This window comes from Gorilla gorilla, chromosome 13 (genome assembly GCF_029281585.2).
Source record: "Gorilla gorilla gorilla isolate KB3781 chromosome 13, NHGRI_mGorGor1-v2.1_pri, whole genome shotgun sequence".
Classification (NCBI taxonomy): Eukaryota; Metazoa; Chordata; class Mammalia; order Primates; family Hominidae; genus Gorilla; species Gorilla gorilla.
The window spans coordinates 63,709,580-63,731,517 of record NC_073237.2 but is presented as its reverse complement, the minus strand read 5'-3'; the positions used below and the strand labels follow the sequence as shown (position 1 = coordinate 63,731,517).

Here is a 21,938-nt window from a genome sequence, read left to right as displayed (position 1 = left end):
TGTTCCCCTTTCTGCAAATGAGCATTACTTAGAGCCTCCAGTGAAGCTGAATGAAGCTCTAGAGAGATACGAACTTAACGCTGAAGATTTTTTTGTCTTGAAGCATGAAGAATCAAGATACCTAAATACTGATGATGAAAACTTTTAATAAATGTGAGCACAGGCATTTTTAATGAAAAAGGCATCATCTGATATAAGTTCAAAAACAAATGAAAAAACTTAGAAATTAAAAAAAAAAAAAAGACTGTTCCCCTTTGTTACATCAACTCCAGTTTTATGCAGCCAAGCCATGTTTAGTAAACAACTAGATGACAATTTGGTCTTCACAAATCCCTTTTAGTCATTCACCTGGATAGACTGTTCACTTTGATGCAAGACCAGACACTCATCTAAATTGTTACTAGATAACCAGTGACTAGTATTTGGGATTTTTTTTTTTTAAAAAAGAAGTGAACTCAAACATTTTTATGGTTTTTTTTTCAGATATTGTTACTATAAAATAGGGTGGCTAACACGTATAAAAGGAAATTATGGCTCGGATTTACTGTAATGCATATTCTTAACAATTTAATAAAACACAACTCCAAGGTCATGGGTTTCCTGCAAGGTTAATACTAACACCATGAGCATCCTCCACCAGCCAGCTCTTATCCATGGGTCGTACTCTGGTTCAGAGACTTTGGATGGGTAATAACATATAAAACATGCCTCTTGCTTGCCAGTGACCACTGCTAATAATAATAGTAGTCATCATTCACTGGAATCCTGGGTTTTTAGGGTTTACTTGGTTTATTTATTTGCTTAGCTTAAAGGAATAAAAAAAACTCTTGAGAGGAAACAAGGAGGCATTTCACAAAGGAGAAAAATATATATCCCTTTAGGAAAACTGAGTGGCTCCTCTAATTTCTTTGCCGCTCTTGTCCCTCAGCAGCACTTAGCTGTTTTCTTCTAGCTGGAGGTGAGGGACTGAGCACAGGGGTGGTGCTAGGTTAGTTTAAAGCGAGCTTCTCACCTTGGCTCTGTTCAGGCCTTGGGTTGGTTAATTCTGTGTCCTGTGGGAACTGTAGGACACTACACTGTAGTGACAGTCAGCAGCATCCCTGACCTTGACCACTAGATGCCAGCATCAACTCCCTGCCCCCTTGTCACAATCAAAAGCGTCTCCAGATGTTGCCAGATGCCGTGTGGAGGACCAGACTGCCCCTAGTTCAGAACTACTGGTTTAAAGTAAAGTGAGTTTCAAAGGCTTCGTTAATTTCCCATTTTGTTTAAGCCAAAAGTAGCAGGGTTGTGATTTTCTTTTAAAAGTTAGAAGAGAGCAGGAAGTAATTTAGTTTGAAATTGCATTCTGCCATGCCTTTTTCTGGGTTAATTGCATTTTTTTTTTTTTTTTTTTAGACGGAGTCCCACTCTGTCGCCCAGGCTGGAGTGCAGTGGTGCAATTTCAGCTCACTGCAACCTCTGCCTCTGGGTTCAAGCGATTCTTCTGCCTCAGCCTCCCAAGTAGCTGGGATTACAGGCGCCTGCCACCACACCCAGCTAATTGTTTGTATTTAGTAGAGACGGAGAGTCACCATGTTGGTCAGGCTGGTCTTGAACTCCTGACCTCAGGTGATCCACTCACCGCAGCCTTCCAAAATGTTGGGACTACAGGCGTGAGCCACCACGCCCATCCATGAATTGCAGTTTTAACATCCTGTTTATATTGCTACACATGCACTTAGAAACACATAGAACTGTCCTTTTTTTCTTATGAGCAAGTTGTCACGTGGATGGGTTGTTTGTGGGTTCTTTGAGGTGGATGTAGCTGAAGTGACTGATGACCTCAGTAAGTTCATGTACTAGTCTGTTCTCACACTGCTATAAAGATACTACCCAAGACTGGGTGATTTATAAACAAAAAAGAGGTCTAATTAACTCACAGTTCTGCATGGCTGGGGAGGCCTCAGGAAACTTGCAATCACGTCAGAAGGCGAAGAAGAAGCAGGCACCTTCTCTTCTTCACAAGGCAGCAGGAGAGAGGAGAAAGAGAAGAGGGGAAACTGCCAAACACTTTTAAAGCATCAGATCTCAATAGAACTCCCTCCATATCATGAGAACAGATTGGGGGAACCGCCCCCATGATCCAATCACCACCGCCTACCACGTTCCTTCTTCGACAGATGGAGATTACGGTGTGAGATGAGATTTGGGTGAGGACGCAGAGCCAAACCATATCAGTTCACATTCTAGTAACCTCAAATGGAGTCTGACCCTTTGTATCTTTTTCTTCTTTTACTGGAATTCTTTTATAGCTCAGTGATCTTGGGGATTCATTAAGGATAGTGAATGTTTGAGTATAAATAACTAAATTCCTATTTCCTAATAGTTCTTTTTATTTCATGCTTTCGGAAAACATGGAAAAGGAATTAAGGGAATAAATAAGCACACACATGGATTTGAAATTGTGTTTATTTTCCAGTAAGCGTTAGTTAAAAAAAAGAATTTTACTGTTCATCTTCATCTTTTTGTCAAATAATACATACAGTGGGATTGGCAGCGTTAGCCAGTCTATTTGTCAGATTTAGCCTGTTTTAATTAATATAGGGGATTGTTGGGATCTCGTACTTCCAAGGTATGTGGACGATATGTTGGTAATTGTAGAGCACTGGTTCTCAATCTTGGTGTCATATTAGAATTACCTGGGATCTTTGAAAATACCCAGGGCCCAGGCCACATCCCAGAGCAGTTAAACCAGATTTTCTTGAGTGGAGTCCAGGCATCAGTACTGGGTTCCCTTCTCACCTTACTCCAGTGAGAGTGAAGTTTGAGAAGGAACCAGTGCCACTGTTTACAAATAAAGTTTTATTGGAACACAGCCATGCCCATTCATTTTACAAATTGCTAGAGACTGTATGGCTTGCCTAAAATATATATACTGTTTGATATTTACAATAAAAAGTTTGCTGACCCCTGCTATAGACTCATGATTAACATTTTTCAAACATTTTGAAAGGAAGATTTGTATAAACTTTCATAGTACAAAAAACATCCAGCATTTTGCAGAGCATTTAGGCCCAAATTCTATCTGTTTTCTTGTACCCTGGCAAAATTGAAAAGCATTTTCCTTGAAGAACTGGCTTGAAGATATTGTCAAACCTGAAGTAGATGTGACAAACTCAGCACCCAGAGCAGGGAGGCTCCATTATTTATATTACGGCTTATGTCGGCACCTTGCTTCTAATTCAGTGTTCATTACTCAGACTGTGTAATTGACTTAAGGAAGTCTATGGAGACACAAATGGCTTTTCAATTCAAAGTGTGTTTGAGTTTGTTTTTACTGCTGCAGCAGTTGTAGATGGCAACAGACCCCTGAAAAAAATCTTTTAGTTCTGGGGAATTTTGTGTATAAAAATAAAAAAGAATGAAAATTAAAAATTGCTATTTACATAGTTTCACTTTTCCAGTTCAGCTGGAAACTGGATGGTTGTAAGCAACTGGTAATTTTTTTTTTTTTTTTAAGCTGGGGCAGTGGCTGACACTTGTAATCTCAGCACTTTGGGATGCCGAGGCGGGTGGATCACTTGAGGCCAGGAATTTGAGACCAGCCTAGGCAACATGGAGAAACCGTCTCTACTAAAAATACAAAAATTAGCCGGATGTGGTGGGGCATGTCTGTAGAGTAGTAGGCCTCTGTAGAGTAGGCTACTCAGGAGGCTGACGCAGGAGAATCGCTTGAAGCCAGGAAGCAGAGGTTGCAGTGAGCCGAGATTGTGCCATTGCACTCCAGCCTGGGCAACAGAGTGAGACTCGGTCTCAAAACAATTTTTTTTAAAGGATTTCCTTTGGTCTTGGGTTCTGAGAGGTACTAAGTATGAGAGGAAGGATCACTTATTCTAGTCCCTGGGCACCAGCAGTATCAGCATCTCCACCCCAGTCTTACCATCAGGACCTTCATTTTAACAGGACCCCCTGGCCATTCATATGCACATTGAGAGATGCTGGGAATCATCGAAAGGTGCTGCAGTGCTCTAATTGATAACTGGGTGTGTGTAGTAAACAGCTACCGTGATTGTCCCTTTTCTCTTAAATGGTTTAGTGGCTTCTTAATGGGCTCTTCTGCCGTGTGGTCTTATTCATTAGGGGTAGCCAGTTTTTCCTTTTTGGCTGTTTTCCGAGTATAGCTTCTTTAACCTTCTATTTAGTAAAGATTTAATGTGGCCGGGTGCGGTGGCTCACGCCTGTAATCCCAGCACTTTGGGAGGCCGAGGCGGGCAGATCACGAGGTCATGAGATCGAGACCGTCCTGGCTAACACGGTGAAACCCTGTCTCTTCTAAAAATGCAAAAAATTAGCCAGGCATGGTGGCGGACGCCTGTAGTCCCAGCTACTCGGGAGGCTGAGGCAGGAGAATGGCGTGAACCGGGGAGGCGGAGCTTGCAATGAGCTGATATCATGCCACTGCACTCCAGCCTGGGCGATAGAGTGAGACTCCGTCTCAAAAAAAAAAAAAAAGGAAGATTTAATGTAATGGTAGAAAGTAAAAACGGAGTGATTGGCCTAGAAGAGACACCATTTCATATACTTCAGAAAAACAAACTAGAAAGGATAAAGGGGACTTACCCAGGTAAAAACTTCACTTGAGAGGAAATAATCACCTGTAATGGTGTCTTTGCTTCTCCAGAAGAAGTAATCCACTCATCAGAACATAGATTTGAGCTTGAGAGCAGTAGAGATCAAAAATAAATTCCTTGAGCTGCTGAAAGCATCAGGCAGAAATCAGAGACTTAGCTCTTTCTACCAAACAGCACCATAATACCCAAAGTACACTTAGGCCAGTGTCAGTTGGTGAATTGTCCAGAATGTAGATGTTCATAGAAAATCTTGAGGAAACCCAGTGCCTAATTTTACACTACCAGGCTCTGTCAAGTTAGTACTATTTTCTTTTTCAAGTAGCATTTAAAATATTTGATTGAAAAACATGATTTTGAATTATTTTGGATTATTTTGAAATTACTCATATTTCTGGACAGAATTGGTTTATCTTGAACATTCCCTTAGATCGAATTTTGTTTAAAAGCGAGTACCATCTAAATTTAATTTTTAAAAGACTGTTATAAATAACTGAAGTCCAGCTCTGTTGTTGCCATGAAGGTGTGATCATGAGTTGAATGCTCGGTGTCTCTACCAGGGTCTAGATGTTCATGGAAGTGGGTCTTACACAATCAGAGTCATCAGGGCGAGGAAAGTGGAAATGGGGGGGGTCCTTTCTAAGCCATCAAGTCATATCTTCTTAGCTTTGAATGAGAATCAGGAAGCTACAGGGAATGAACTGCTTCTTATATAAAAGCTGTCTCATGGTCCTAAAGGCAGGGTCTGGTTGCCGGAAAAAAATGAATGACTGCTGTGCTCACATGCAGCTGCCACTGCCACTGGAGGGGCGCTTGTGCCTCCTTACTGCCTTCCCAGTTTTGCTCTGCCTCATGTGTCCAGTTAGCAGAAGCCAAATCACCTCCAGAATTCAGATCTCAGACTCCTGTTCTTGCTGCAGGGAATAGACACCGACTAACAGGATCCAGCATGGCATTGTGCTAATGTCCACAGCTTCCCATTACACATGGTTTGCATGTTGTTTTACAGTATTTATTTATTTGTTTTTTTTAATATATATAAATTTTTTTAGACAGAGTCTCGCTCTGTCGCCCAGGCTGGAGTGCAGTGGCGCAATCTCGGCTCAGTACAAGCTCTGCCTCCCGGGTTCACGCCATTCTCCTGCCTCAGCCTCCTGAGTAGCTGGGACCACAGGCGCCCGCCACCATGCCTGGCTAATTTTCTTGTATTTTTAGGAGAGACGGGGTTTCATTGTGTTTGCCAGGATGATCTCGATCTCCTGACCTTGTGATCCGCCCATCTTGGCCTCCCAAAGTGCTGGGATTACAGGCATGAGCCACTGCGTCCAGCCTATAGTCATTTTAAATACTCTCCTTATATGAACACTGTAAGGTAACCAAGATAAAATTCCAGTTTTACACATGAAGAAACATGGGAAGAGGTCTGATAACTTGCGCCCGTTCAAACAAATTTGTTAGTGTTACAGCAGATTGTGTTGTCCCCTCTCCACCACCCTGTTCTCTTTTGTACTGGTTAATTTGAGCACCAAATGACCAGAAGGAATTTCAGGGGTGCTTTAGAGGGGACCTTAAGATAGAAAGGGCACCATCATAGTTCTAGGCCCAGTACATTGGAAGAGCATATTCATGGCTGAGGCCACTTCCAACTTAGATAGGCCATTCCCTTAATTTGCTTTTTTTTTTTTGAGACAGGGTCTCTGTTGCCCAGGCTAGAGTGCAGTAGTGCAAGCAATCACGGCTCACTGCAGCCTCAAACTCCTGGGTTCAAGTGATCTTCCCACCTCAGCCTCCTGAGTAGCTGAGATCTCACTCGTACACTGTCACACCCAGCCAATTTTTTGATTTTTATGTAGAAAAGAGGTTTCACTGTGTTGCCCTGGCTGGTCTTGAACTCCTGGGCTCAAGCAATCCTCCCGCCCTGGCCTCCCAAGGTGTTGGGAATATAGGCATGAGCCACTGTGCCCAGCCTGTTACCTTATTTTAAAGAATTAGATAATTGTTGTACTAGTTGTGACATGCAATGTTGATCTCAATATATTTCTTCTTTTTTCTTAAGCAGATGAAGAACATGGAGAACCGCCATGCAATGAGCTCCCAGTACAGGATGCATTCTTACTACCCGCCTCCCTCTTACCTGGGCCAGAGCGTGCCCCAGTTCTTCACTTTTGAGGACGCTCCCTCTTACCCGGAAGCCAGGGCGAGTGGTAGGTATCTGGTCACACAGACTGGATTTGGGGTTGAGAGAGGATGGCTATCCAGTATTGGGTCATTAGCTGTCTCTAATGGCTTAGCTGTTAGTAATTGTTGGAAAGTTTATTGCTGTGTGAAGCTTGGATAAGTATCCTTTAAAGAATTTAGTTATAAAATGATTTTGCTATGCTTGATTCTTAATATCATGTTTTTTTTCCTTTCTGGATTCCTAGAGTGACAGGAGTAAGATGAGAGACTCTCCTTTGGAAGCTAAAAATGTATTTTATGGAGGATCAATATGAAATACAGGGGCACTTTAAATGTGGTTCAAGACCTGGTATTTTTTGTGAAGTGAGTTTCTGTGCATTGAAAGCTCCTTTCCCAAAGACTTTCATTTTAAAATTGAAGGCATATTCATCTTTTTGGGGAAAACATAATAAAACATTTTTGAATACAATAGATCTCAGAGTTTATGCAGTAGCAATGCAAATAACTCTGATATAATGGCTTTGAAATAAAAAATGACTGTTTAATGAATCAAAGCACTTTGAAATACATAGTAACTCGACTTCAATTTTAACATCCCCCAGCATTTTCACTGTGGTGAGAGGCAGGTCTTTACAGCTGCTGCGTTTCCAGATCCCGTGTTTAAGTTCTTTATAGTTAAGCATCCTCTTTTGATGTGGGAAAGTGAGAAACATACACAATAGGCAGTAAGTGGAAATCAGGGCAGTAGAGAGTGTCTTGGAAGAGAAACCAATCTAGAAGAACTTACTCTGTACTAAATAAAAGGATATGTTCATTTTCTAAATAACTTGACTCTTTAGAGAACTTAGAGAATGAGAATCAGAACCGTGCTTTGATTTCCAAATTCAGAACCATAAAGTCTAAAATAGCTGGGCAAGTTATGCTTTATTTACCATATTAACATAAAATAAAGGACTTCTATTAATATGAAATATATAGGTCACGGGAGCCTATATAGTTTGAGCTGCAGAGAGGCCGAAGTACACGTTGTTGATTGCAGTTTCACTTTTATTAAGAATCACTTTCCGTTGGGAGTGGACAAGCACAACTCTGTTTTATAAGTATTCATACTATATGATGTTGTGCCCATAGTTCCTTCTTTCATACTGCTTTTGAGTCTATATATTTATTTGGCTTATAAGCTCCCTAAGGACAAACAACACATTTTCTATACCTTCTTACCTGCTGTGATGCCTTTTATTTATTTGTTGGTTGAGTGAATGAATGAATGAATCTGGTATTATTTTTAACTGAGTTTGGCCTGTAAGGGCGTGCAAGCATGAAAGGTGGCCTGTCTGCACAATTTGGGGATGAAGCAGTTAAAGGAACATTTGTTTATACAGAAAATTAAGAATGAAACCCACTTTCAGGAAGAAATTGCCTGAGCTTCTTACACCAGGAATAATGGAATATTTTTAGAAGCACTGGCGTTCTTGAGACAAAGGTGTAAATTCAGAGCAAGGCAGTAAGACAAAAATGTAAGAGGCAATTTATTAGAGCAGAGAGGAGCGAATTTGGAGAGGAGCGGTAGGCATTTGAATTTGTGGCAGAAAAGGAAGCGACTCAGAAGGAAAGAGGTTACAGTCCAGGAAAGAAAAAGACCAGCTGTACTAGCGCTCACAGGGAAAGAAGAATAGGTGAATACCACCTACAATTCCTTATTACTTTTCTGGCCATGTGTTTATTTGAAAGAGTAGTGTGTGAGGAGGCCCCAGGCTTAAATTCCTGGTACCCTGCTAACCCACTAACAGTTAAGTAGGAGGCTCAAGCTTCAGAAATGAGAGCTGGGAAGAACTACAGTAAAATCTCAGCACTATCTACTTTGGAATTATCTTCGAGAAGGAGTGTACAAATATGTAGAAAATCAAAATCCCAGCTAATTTTTAACAGAAGTGTGGCTTAATGCCTTCCAAATGTGTGCTATTTTGGCTTTTTTTATATTGCATGAATTTTTACAAAGCAAGTGGGAAGGTAAAGGAAGCATGTTTGGAGGTCAGTAAGGACACCTCAAAGGTCATCTCATGGGACACTGGATCCTCAGTTTTATCAGCATTGACACAGTGGGGAGTTCTTTGAGAGCATGTTAGCCCTTCTGGGAGGTGGGGCTGAGGCTAGAGACAGGAAATGATGGGTGGGGATGCGGACATCAGTATATTCATTTGTGAGATATTGGCAAAGGCTGGCTCATAACCAGTTACATTTAGCAGATCCATCAAGTTTAAGTTCCTTTGGTTGATTGTGTTAATATGTAAGTTATTATTTATTCTAAATAGGGATTTCTAAATAACTTGAAAGACAGTGTTTTCAGTAGGTTTAATGTCTTCTTTAAAGTCTTATTCAAGTATAAATTTGCCCATTAAATCTATGTTCTTCAGTTTCTTTAAAAATAAATTTAAGCTTAGCTTCTCTATCATCTAAAAAAATGAGCCCAAGTTCAATGTCTTCCTCTGGGTTTGCTAAAGCTGGCAACATGAAAAAAATTGAATGTTGGGCGGGGGGTGGGGGGAATTTTACAGGGAAAGTTTTCCTTTTGTCATGTTACTGCTTTTTAATGCTTTTCTTTGTAAAAGGATAGGAGCCATTCCTTCTTTCCTTATCCTGAAAAATGTTAAGAGGATAGGTCAGAGAGATGGTGGAGTCAGATCATGCAGGTCTTTGTAAGCTATTGCAAACAATTAGGCTTTTATTTCAAGTGAGATGGGGAGCCATAGCAGGGTTCAAGCACAGGGTGATTTGTCTGTCTTGTGCTTTTAAATGATCACCCTGATGACTGTTTTCTTATAGACTATAGGGATGCAAGGGTGGAAGCTGGGAGACCAGTTAGAAGGTGATGGCAGTAATTCTGGCAAAAGAAGATGGTGGCTGAGTGAGGGTGGGAGCGTGGCAGTGATGACAGGTGGTCGAATTCTGGATATATTTTAAAGATAGAACCAACAAGATTTGCTGTTGGTCTTTGGATGGGACAGGAAGAGAGGAGTGAAGGATGACTCCTTAATTTTTGACCTGACCAATTGGTATTTTGATTTTCTACGTATTTGTACACTCCTCGAAGATAATTCCAAAGTAGATTGGAGTTTCCAATTATTGAGGTAAAGAAGACTATGGGAAAAATAAGTTTGTGTGCATTACGAGTTTAACTTTGCATGTGTTAAGTTTGAGATGTCCATGAACCACCCAAGTGGATTGTTGATTAGGAGTTGGATGTGTGGAGTCTGAGGGGGAGGGGAAATATCTCTGCTGGAGATGAAGATTTGGGGGTTCAGTGCATAGGTTTATTTGAAGTCAATGTGATGAGATCATTTGGAGAGATGAATGTAGGTGGAGAATATAAAGGACCAGGGACTGAGCCTGCGTGTCTCCAGTGTTTATGGCCCTGTAGATGAGGAGGACTAGCAAGGAAAAGAGGGAGGAGGAGCAGCCTGTGAGGCAGGAGGGAAACTGTGTGAGTGGTGCCTTAGAAGCCAAATTAAAGGATTTTAATGAGAGCCAAAGAGTGCTGATATGTCAAATGAGATGAGGACTGGAATCGACCATCGGCTGTTGCAAGGTGGAAATGATCAGTGACCTTCTGAGTGGTCACTTTGGTGGGAGGTGAGAACCAAAGCCTGCCTGTGTATTCAGGAGTGCATGGGAGAGAGAATTGGTGCAGTGAATACAGGCAGCTCTTCAGGAGTTTTGCTGTAAGAGGAATAGTGGGATGGGGCGTCAACCCGTGGGGAAGTGAGTTCAAGGAAGGGCCTTGGCTCCTTCTTTAAAGAAGAGAGATTTTATAATATGCTTGTATGCTGATGAGGGCGATCCCAATAGAGGGAGAATTTGTGGATACAGGGAGTGTGTGGAGGGCACAATTGCTGTAGGGGTGACCCTGAGCAAGCCAGGTGGGGTGGGAACCAAGGGTCTGCAGAGTGGGGGCCATGGTCTGATGTGGGTCTGGGAGTGCTTTGTTACTTGTCTAAGAGGGGAGATAAGAAATAGAGAAGAAACTAACTTTATAGCAATTTGGTAGAGCAGTTTTGTCTGTTGAGTTTGATAGAATATTGGGGCTTATATTTTTTGTCTTTCACTTTTCTAGTAGCCTATTTTTTATTGAGGTAGAATCCACCTAACATTAACTATTAACCATAATTAAAGTGTACAATTCAGTGGCATTTGGTACATCACAGAGTTGGGCAACCGTCACCTCTATCTGATTCCAAGGCACTTTCATCACCCCAAAAGGAAACCCCCCATCCTCCCTCCTCCAGCCCCCTGGTAATCACTAATCTGCTTTCTGTCTCTATAGATTTGCCAGTTCTGGAATGGAATCTCATAATATGTAGCATTTTGTGTCTTGCTTCGCTTAGCTTAAATGTTTTCATGATTCAGCTACACTGTCATATAGATCAGTATTTCATTCCTTTTTGTGGCTCAATATCATTCCATAGTATGGATGGATATACCACATTTTGTTTAGCCATTCATCAGTTGAGGGATATTGGGTTGTTTCCACCTTTTGTGTAATGTGAATAGTGCTGCTTTGAACATTTGTGTACAAGTCTTTGTTTGAATGTCTGATTTCACTTCTTCTGGGTTTATGCCTAGAAGTGGAATTGCTGGGTCCTATGGTAAGTCTATATTTAATTTTTGAGGAACATGTTACTGTTTTTCACAGCAGCTGCATCGTTTTACATTCTTACCATAGTGTATGAGGGTTCCAGTTTCTCCACATCCTTGCCAACACTTGTTTTCCATTTAAAAAAATAGTTTTCAGCCTGAGCAACATAGTGAGACCCCATCTCTACAAAAAAATAAAAAATAAAAAATTAGCTGGGTTTGGTAGCACGCACCTGTAGTTCTGACTACTTGGGAGGGTGAGGCAGGAAGGTCACTGGAGCCCAGGCTGCAGTGAGCTATGATCACACCATTGCACTCCAGCCTGGGTGACAGAGCGAAACCCTGAGACCCACACTGCATCCAGCACTGCATCACGACACAGCCCTCCAGCTCTGTAGCACAGGCAGGCATGCAGGGGTGCAATCATAGCTCACTGTAGCGTCGACTTTCCAGGCTCAGGTGATCCTCCCACCTCAGCCTCCCGGGTAGCTAGGACTACAGGTGAGCACCACAACGCCCAGCTAATTTTTTTTTTTCTGTAGAAACAGAGTTTTGCCATATTGCTCAGGCTGTCTTGAACTCCTGGGCTCAAGTGATCCTCCCACCTCGGCCTCCCAAAGTGCTGGGATTATAGGTGTGAGCCATCGTACCTGGCCAAGAAAAAAGTCTGGGGGGCTCTAGTAATTCATTTTTATTGTATTTTGCCAAAGTACCAGACCACGGTGGGTTGGAAACTGGAAAAAAAAAATTTTAAAGCAGGCCTCTCCTGCTCCACAGACTGTTTGAAGATCACTTGTCTAGTGCCCAGATGGAGGGTTGGCTTATATAAGAGTGTGGCCACTTCATAGTAACAGAATCAAGCTGTTCGGGAAGTGGTAGTGGGAACAGCTTTGAAATGATGCTTCCCCAACTGGGGATGAAGAGACAGATCTCCACAGCAGCCCCTGTGTTTTAACAGATGCACCTCTGTCTAGAGGTGGGTGGCACTGCACATCTGAGAATAGACATCGTTCTCTGAATGTTGAATTCTTGAGTATAAGTTGCTGGAGTACGTGGTTGGTCAACACCTGCAAAAAGGTTTAGGTTTCAGTTGGTGAAGGTAATACACTTAGATATTTTTGTCTGTTTATTTTGTGATCTCGGTTTAAAAGTTAGAAATGGTGCCTTATTTCTTTTGGTTCCGTCTCAGAGTGGCAGCCTGCCGTGCAACTTCAGCCTTCCTTCACATCCAAGCTGCACTCTTTTCAGGAGAAAGAAACATTTAAGGTGGTGCTTACAGATCATGAAGTGTGCATGTATTACTCATTTAACACACAGAGGCTGTCAGCAGTTCCGTGAAGCCAGTTGCAGAGCATCTACATTTTACCCAAAGGTCAGATGGCCACCGTCAGTGACGGGCTCCACGGAGTTGAAGGCTTCATGCTCCTCTGTGATGTGTAAGCAGCTTGCAGAGGCCTCTGTGCTCCCAAATACAACTTTTCGAATCCATCTGGTGTTAGCAATGTCGTGGACCTGGGAGTCTAGCAGTGCCTGATTTCACTGATACCATAGACCTCTCCTTCATGATGACCAGGACTGCATGCAAAATGGGTAGCTTGCACCTCAGGGAGTGGACTTGCTTAATGCTGCATGTCAGACTTGGACTTTTAGGAAAAGGTCATCTGGCTGCACCTCCCAAGTTTGCAGGTGAGAAAACTGAGGTTCTGCTCTCTGTTGGGAGCACCCTGAGATCTACTTGCTCTTGATCCAGAACGCCAAAGGTGCCCTTTATGTGAGGTGAGGTGACATTCTGTGACAAGTGGCCATGTGGGGTGGGAGAGAATTCTGTACGTGGAATCTGAATGGGACCCATGACTTAGCAGGTTATGTGGCAGTACCAGATGCTTCCCTGAGAGCCTCGATTTCCTTACCTGCTGAGAGAGGGTGAGGATGTTGGCTCTGTGGAGGCCACACCAGTGTTGTGAGGATGAAATGGTGTCTGATGTGCAGACAAGCTCAATAATCACAAAATGCAGGTAAAGGATGGCAGGTGTTATCATGACTTTCCCCCATTTTTTCCTGCGAGGGCTGTGTGGGCATTTCACATAGCTCTTCTTGTAGGGGAGAACGATGCTTTTGAAATGTTGTAGAGCTTGGCTGGCACGAAGGAGAGTGGGGCAAAGACTCAGAGGGCTGCGTTTGTTATGTATGCATCCTGCCCTGAGCTGTATTTCTCAGCCAGTAGGATAGAAAAACATCAACCCTTGTCTTTCTCTGCTTTAAGGAAAGCTGAATGTGTTTTATGCAACATTTAGAAAATGCTGAGTTTAATTGAAACTTGACATTTTAGAAATGACTTATTATTTGCTAAATTTCAAAGAAAAGAGCACTTTGTAGGTAAATCTGTTTTCCTTATGTGACCATTTTGTTCTCAGCTTTAACTTGGAACAGAGAAGTAAGTGGGGCTTTCAGTGGCAACAAGGCCAGTGAATGGAAGGGCATTGGAACTATCCCAGGAGACGAGGTCTTGCTCAGGTCCCCAGCTCTGGAGCCAGTAGTAAGATGATCAATCTCTTTTTTTTTTTTTTTTCACATGCAGTCTGTCTCTGTCTCCCAGGCTGGAGTGCAGTGGCATGATCTCGGCTGACTGCAACCTCTGCCTCTCAGGTTCAAGCAATTCTCTTACCTCAGACTCCTGAGTAGCTGGGATTACAGGTGTGCGCCACCACACCCAGCTAACTTTTGTATTTTTAGTAGAGATGGGGTTTCTCCATGTCAGCCAGGCTGGTCTCGAACTCCTGACCTCAAGTGATCTGCCTGCCTTGGCCTCCCACAGTGCTGGGATTACAGATGTGAGCCACTGCGCCTGGCCTGATCAATCCCTTAGAGCTTCAGTTACATCTGGAAAGTGGAAAACAATAATAACACATGTATCTATTTTTATATATGGATCACATAAGGAATTATGTGAAAGTATGGCAGAATCTGTCATCTCTCGTATTCTTGTATGTAGACCTTTTACCGTGGCTTATGTATCTTTCTCTTTCGGCAGGTGCCTGGCAGTGGGCTGTACAAATGAAAATGATTACTATCATTAAGGAGGGCTAAGCGTATGTGTATCATGATTCTTGAAATTAGCTAGACATCATGGTCTGCCGAGTGAGGAAGATGGAGCATACTAATTTTAAGCAGATAATAAACATTTGGAAATGGCAGCTTTAAAGATGTATTTTTTAATATATTACATTTATGATATGTTTGCCAAGTAAAACACACCAGTGCTTTGCAGGGAATGTGAAGAACACCAGCAAGTCCCTTTATGCCTAAAGAATGGTACAGAAGCAAGCTGACATGCTGTTGGATGAGGACAAGCAGATTTCTGTCTTTCCTTCAAACTTCTTTCTCTTTCTGCATCCAAAGAGCACCCCACAAGGCAAACTGTGTGCAAGATTGAGAGCTGTCGGTCTCCTAACGTGTCCTCTGTGTAAAGCACTGCCATTTGACAAGGCCTCCTCCAGGCCGTAGTCTGGAAATAGCAGGACTTCCCAGGGGCCTACCTCAGGGAGGTCACACTCACTCATGTAAGGATAAGGTCCATTCGCTGCAGCATGTTAGCAAGAATTACCAGGGTGTGTGCCCACACGGAGGTCAGCTTTGTGCTCCTCCAGGTGCCTGGCATCGTGCAGTGTTCTCAGATGGCTCCCGGGATGGTTTGTCGTTTCTTAAATGAGTAAGAAATCAACTGCGGAATCTTTTCTGTTCGTTCTTCATCTACTTGGAGTTAGGTATTCCAGTGAAGCATTCAGTGAAATAAATCAGACACCAACAAACATGGGGTACTGTCCCCAGGCCACAGACATCTTGGATTTATGCCATGTAGAATCTTTCTTTTGGAAAACTTGAATTTTAGGGACTTAATTCTTAATGTGTGACTGGTATTTTGATTAAGAATGCAGCCCTGCCGGAGGGTCAGGGGTGCTTATTCAATATTCACACTTAACAGAGAAGATGGGTGTGCAGGCAGAGCGCCGTGACTTCCTCTAAGCCTTGTTGCTAGTGTTTAAGAGGAGGAGCCAGCCTACGAACTCAGATCCCTGAATTACTTTCCTGGGCGCTCTTTCTTCTAGTATATCCTGTGTTTTTCTCTTCATTTCCTTCCTTTTCTTTTTCTTCCCTTACAAACACATGTGCAGCTCCTCCAGTGTCTGTAAGACAATATCTGACCACTCTGTGTATAACTCATTTAATTATCTGGATAATGCTATTATCCCCATTTTACAGATGAGGATATTGAAGCATAGAGACAATGCCTGTTAGGTAGGGGAAAGGAGGGGTCCTGTTCCAGTGTGGCACGTGGAGGAACTGAAGCTCAGTGATGATGCTGTTTATCTAAGGCCTCAATGGGCTACAGTCTAGCACCCTCATGTCTTAAGTATTTTCAAGGAAATGGTGACTGTGATTGGGGTTGAGAGTGCACTTGGGAATATTCTATTTGCAGGGACTAAAGGCATGGATGCAGTTTCTTTAGCTGTAATGATGAGATACGTGTCTTGCAGGTAGCACATGCCTTATGCAGAAATGCCCCCATCTGGGGTTGTCGTTCTGTAGCACATTAGTGTCATAGTAAAAAAACTCGAAAGCAAACTTAAACCCTTCGGCATATCAGGTGTGGTGTTTCTCTTTACATTGCTATTCCCAAAGCTCAGTATAAACTTTAAGATACCTTTATGAGCACAGTAAAGTCACTTTTAATTTTGTGATTATATTTGAATTTTCCTTTTATTTAATAAGAGAGAGTCAAGTGGAAGGGTTAATATTTGATAAGGGCAGAAATCACAAAATTTAACTAGTGATTAGCTTTGAAATCATAAGTGCAAATAGAAACACAATCAGCTACTTTCAAAAATATTTATTCTCTTTTTTCCCTGTGGGCATCAGCTGTTAAGTGATTACATATTCTACTTGTTATTTTATTGTTAAACTCCTGTGACTAAGAGGCCTGGCAGTTTTCCTCAGATAGTTTTTGAGGAAGATGTTATTTAATCTTCACCTAGTCTGTCAGCAGCTTATCATGAGATTGCTTTTACGACTTTAATTTATTCTGTAAAAGCTATAGATTGAATACACAGAGCAACTACACAGAGGTTTTCATTTTGGCTAAAGATTGCAGCCTAGAGAAGACACAGGGAGAGAGAGAGAGAGAGGGGAGAGAGAGAGAGAGAGAAGCTCTGGAAACTACATTTTAGGAATGCCTAAATGCTCTGACATAGCCAGGTTGAACATATTTACTAGAAAACATTGCCTGTCTGTTTTCAATGCTGATGTTATCTTCATGGGATTCAGGTGTGGCAGTGAGTTCCATCCCTGCCTGCTCAGTAGAGGGACCCAGCTCTCTTGTGGGTACATCACAAATCATCAAGTTGGCCAGTTTCTGTTACTCATTTAGAGACCATTTGTATTTGAACATCCCAGAGAACTGACGTCTGTCTGTTGGGCCCTCCTTGGATGTGACACTAGCCAGTTGGGTTAGAGCTTCCAGCATCCTCACTCATGAGATTTCCTCATTTGAATCTGACCTGAATCCACAGGGCCCTAGCGATTTTTTTCAGGGATGGCGTGGAGTACTTCTGGAGTTTATTTTCCCTGCTTGCCTCTTCAGAGGCACGGCCCAGGCCAAGTACAACTTGAATAACCTTCAGGAAAGCTGTGCTGTCCTTCTGTCGGCTGGCCGCTGTCTTTGAAAATTGCCTCCAGAGTTAGTGAGCAGGAACAGTTAAGATTTACAAACAATGATGAAGCTTGTCATGCATCTTTCACCATTCATCATCCAGGTGCCGTTCCTGGGCGGTGAAGTGTTCTTCATAAAAACCAGCTCAGTGTGAAATACACCTCGCTGCAATGTTTACTGCTTTGAAGCTCGTCAGCGGCCCTTTATAGTAAATCCAGATTGCGATGTGACATTACAGTATATCATTGCCCGGCGCGGTGGGGTTTACACTAGGAATGAGTGCAGTGCACACCAGATGAGGTGTCCAAATTGAGTTATGTCAGAATTTGGCTGTTATATGGGGATAGCTTTTGTTTTCTGAACACTGAAAGTTAGCTGTATATGTATTTATATTTATATATAAGCATATACTTCCCATCTTGCCCGTATACACGGTGTATACAATAGATGCTGAGGTCAGGTTCCAAATGCGCTTCCTGGTGTAAAGAATGGTGACCAGATTTTATGTACCTTCCAAATTGTTGTCCATTGAAATTGGCATAAATGGAATCTTTGGGGGGAACTAGAGTAGATGGTTATTTCAGTTTAGAAGCAGCTTTGATTTTGCTGTGTGTGAAGTGACCATATTTGCCATCCTTTCCTATGAAAACTTGGAACACTTTCTCCCGGGAGTATTGTGGTACATTGGAATGTCCGTTTGATAGGAGGGCAAAGAGGAGAAACCCACACAACTGTGCCACCCATTGTGGAGCATCTTGCCTGTCCTGTTGAACACATCTGCTTGGGGAGGTCTCTGAAGTCAGTGGCTTATTTATTATTTCTTTTAGTGGGTATCAAAATCCTAGTGCTGCCTAGTGTTATCTTGAAAGATGCTGCTTCCAAGAGATTGATGGTGTTTTAGCTTAAATCTGCAAAATAAAAGAGCACACTGAATTTATTGCATGATCAGGTTTATTTACATTCACGCTAAAAGTGCCGATATTAAAAATGAGCTCCATAAAAAAATAATATTCAGAGACAGCAGCCGGCTCTGCAGTACCATGATCATCTGCTTAACACACATATTTTAAAATTCTCTGTTAAGTATAGCAGGATTTTTAGGAGAGTCATTTTGTGGTCTTTAAACACCTGGCTTTACATTGAATCCAGGGTCTCTCCCCCATGTATACTTGCATAAAATCTGGGTCAGGGATTTCCTCTACTTTAAATGCAGAGGTCAACATAGCCTTCCCAGCCATACTCTCTGCCTCTTAGTTGCAGTGTCTTCTTACTAGAGATGACTAACTCGGCCAGGTCTGAGCTTCCTCAGGCAGCGAAAGAAACAATCACAGGCGTATGGAACTTGACCTCTAGGGGCAGTAGAGGAGCCAGAAGCTTTCCATTGGCTTTGACTCTTGGAGAACGAGAGACTATCCCCAAATCAGCCCAGTAGTTTGTTTTTACCAGGGTGGGTCGGCCCAACATGTACAATCACTTTATTAAGATTTCGAGATAAAATGTAGGACACTCAGTTAAATTTAAATTTAAGATGTACAACAACAAATGTTTAGTATAAGCATGTTATGAATATTTTATTATACTAAAAATTATTTGTTTCTGAAATTTAAATTTTATTTATATTTATTTATTTATTTATTTATTTATTTATTTTGTGCCCAGGCTGGAGTGCAGTGGTGTGATCTTGGCTCACTGCAACCTCTGCCTCCCAGGTTCAAGAGATTCTTGTGCCTCACCCTCCTGAGTAGCTGGGACTACAGGTGCATGCTACCAAGCCTGGCTAATTTTTTGTATTTTTAGTACAGATGGGGTTTCGCTATGTTGGCCAGGCTGGTCTCAAACTCCTGATCTCAAGTGATCTGCCTGCCTCACCCTCCTAAAGTGTTAGGATTACAGGCATGAGCCACCACTCCCGGCTTAAATTTTAGCACCCTGTATTTGTATTTGCTAAATCTGACAACCTTGTACTTCATCTGTGTCTTCTCTGAAACACCCTGGGATAGAAGGCAAAATGGAAAGTGAACAAAGGATTTCAGTACCTTCTCTAAGCATGTTCAGTAATTCTAAGGGTGGTTTCAGTTTTTTTCTTTTTTTGAGATGAGGATCTCACTATGTTGCCCAGGCTGGACTCGAGCTCCTAGGCTCAAGTGATCCTCCTGCCTTAGCCTCCAGAGTATCATTTTTATTTCTACAAAAATAGTACAAGAGGGCAATGCTAATCATGCTTGGAAAGCTCTTATTTTGATTGATGTTGTTTAGTAATTTCTTGGTGAAAAGTTTCTGGATTGTAGTTTATCCTTGAACATATTAACATATTATTTCTCCTTCTGCTTGGGTGATACATAGGTCCGGAAAGGTCAAAAGAATATTCTTTCTTTCTTTCTATTATATAGGCTAGACACATTCATACATGTAAATGAAAGTTAATCCACTGCTGCTCAGAACGAAAATGGAAATTTATACTTTTCATGCATTTTGTTCCGTTGTCCGCCTGGTTGTGCCAGGCCTAACAGTGACTCTTAAAGCTCTTCTGCAGGGTCAGTTCCTCAATATCTCTTTCCTTAAGTCCCCCCAGGATGTAAACTGATGGCTCAGTCAGTAAACAAGTGAGAAATTCATTGAGTGCCAGTTAGTGTCTGGGCCTAGCATAATGCTCTGGGAGATGAACCATGAGAGAAGGCGTGGCTGCAGGGATAGTGAAAGGTCAGCGGTTTTAGGGACACCTCCCTTCCCTTCCTGTCTGCAGAACAGCCTTGCGTCTGAGCTTCTGTATGGTGTGGAATGGAGTAGCTGTGTGCCCAGCCGTCTTGACTTTATTCAAGACCTGGTTGAAGTCTTCCTCATAAACCTAAGAGGGTGTTTTCTTCTCAAATTAGAGAAACCAGGATTACAGTCAAATTCTTGATAAATGCTCCAAATATGGAGCCTTTTCCAGGCACACTTCACCTTTGTTACTTACATAGCTATAGAGGTAGGATGGAGCTAGATTGTTCTATTTGTTTGTTTTTTTAGAGACAGGGTCTCTCTCTGTTACCCAGGCTAGAGTGCAGTGGCATGATAATAGCTCATTGTAGCCTTGAACTCCTTGGCTCAAGTGATCTGAATTCCTTGGCTCAAGTGATCCTCCTGCCTCAGCCTCTCAAGTAGATAGGACTACAGGTGTGCACCACCACACTTAGCTATTTTTTTTATTTAAATTTTTTTTTTTTTTTTTTTTTTGAGACGGAGTCTCACTCTGTTGCCCAGGCTGGAGTGCAGTGGTGCGATCTTGGCTCACTGCAAGCTCCTCCTCTCGGGTTCATGACATTCTACCTCAGCTTCCCGAGTAGCTGGGACTACAGGCGCCCGCCACCATGCCCAGCAAATTCTTTGTATTTTTAGTAGAGACAGGGTTTCACCATGTTAGCCAGGATGGTCTCGATCTCCTGACCTCGTGATCCGCCTGCCTCCGCTTCCCAAAGTGCTGGGATTACAGACATGAGCCACCGCGCCCGGCTGATTTTTAAAAATTTTTTGTAGGACAGGTTCTTGCTATGTTGTCTAGGCTGGTCTCAAACTCTGGGCCTCAAGCGGGCCTCCTGTTTCAGCCTCCCAAAGCACTAGGATTACAGGCATGAGCCATTGTGCCCAGCCCTGTTTGTCTTTTTATAACTGCTTCATTAAAATATAATTCATATACCATAAAATTCATCCTTTTAAAATGTATGATTCATTGGATTTTAGTATATTAACAAAGCTATGGAACCGTCACTGCTATCTAATTCCAAAACATTTCCATCATCCCCGAAACAATCCCCATGTTACTCCCATTTCTGCCTCCCTCCCAGCCCCTGCCAAAATACTAGTTTACTTTCTGTCTCTATGAATTTGCCTATTCTGGACTTTTTGTATAAATGGGATCATAGAATATGTGGTCTTTTGTGTCCGACTTCTTTCATTTAGCATAATATTTTCTGGGTTTATCCATGTTGTAGCATGTTTCAGAGCTTCATTTCTTTTTGTAGTTAAATAACATTCCATTATATGGAGGGGCTTGGTTTATTTTTAGTTCAAAAACTATTAGAGGACCAAGAAAAACTATTAAACCACAAGATTACCAAAGTGAAATATCTATTCTGTCTCATTTTATTAAGTCTCCAGTTCTTTGAATTCAACATACAAATGTAATGAGTAGAACCTCCTCTATGCAGTGAGAGGAATGTGGTGCATATGGACATTGAGCAGTCCAGGCTGTGTTATTTTCCCGTTTTATGCTAATACTATTTCTATTAGTCTGGTCGGGCTGCTGTAACAAAAAGGCACAGACTAGGTGGCCCCAACAACAGAAATTTATTTTCTCATAGTCTGGAGGCTGGAAGTCCAAGATCAAGGTGCTGTCAGAGTTGCTTTCCGGTAAGGCTTCTCTCCTGGGTTGTAGACTGCCATCTTATGTCCTCACATGGCTTTTCCTCTTTGTGTGTGTGGAGATAGACACAGAGAGAGAATGGAATGTGAGTTCTGGTCTCTCTTCTTCTTATAAGGACACTAGTCTTAGAGAGTATGACCTCATTTAACCCCAGTTATCTCCCTAAAGGCCCTGTCTCCAAATACAGTCACATTGGGAGCTAGGGCTTCAGTAGTTTTAGCAGAGAGACTACATTCAGTCACTAACACTACTGAAGGGTTTTATATCTCTAAGTGTCTCTTCTTGATGAGATTTGGTGGGTCGGTGTGTGTAAAATGAACAGAGTATGTTGTGTGTTTTCAGGTCTTACTGCCTCAATTCTGGTCTTTGCTGATCACTTACCTTCCTAACTCCAACACAGAGACCCCAG

At 42.2% G+C, this 21,938-nt stretch overlaps 1 protein-coding gene across 4 annotated transcripts in view; it reads left to right on the top strand.

The window, feature by feature from the left end:
• Positions 1 to 21,938, top strand: part of DMRT1 (doublesex and mab-3 related transcription factor 1) — a 129,526-nt gene that overhangs the window by 70,469 nt on the left and 37,119 nt on the right. For 2 of the 4 annotated variants that reach the window (XM_004047747.5, XM_055350706.2), the window contains exon 4: positions 6,670 to 6,814. In XM_004047747.5, the coding sequence (XP_004047795.1) occupies positions 6,670 to 6,814 (145 nt within the window). Of the gene's footprint in view, positions 1 to 6,666; positions 6,815 to 21,938 lie in introns of all 4 variants that reach the window. The other 2 variants (XM_055350707.2, XM_055350705.2) reach the window with 1 other exon arrangement.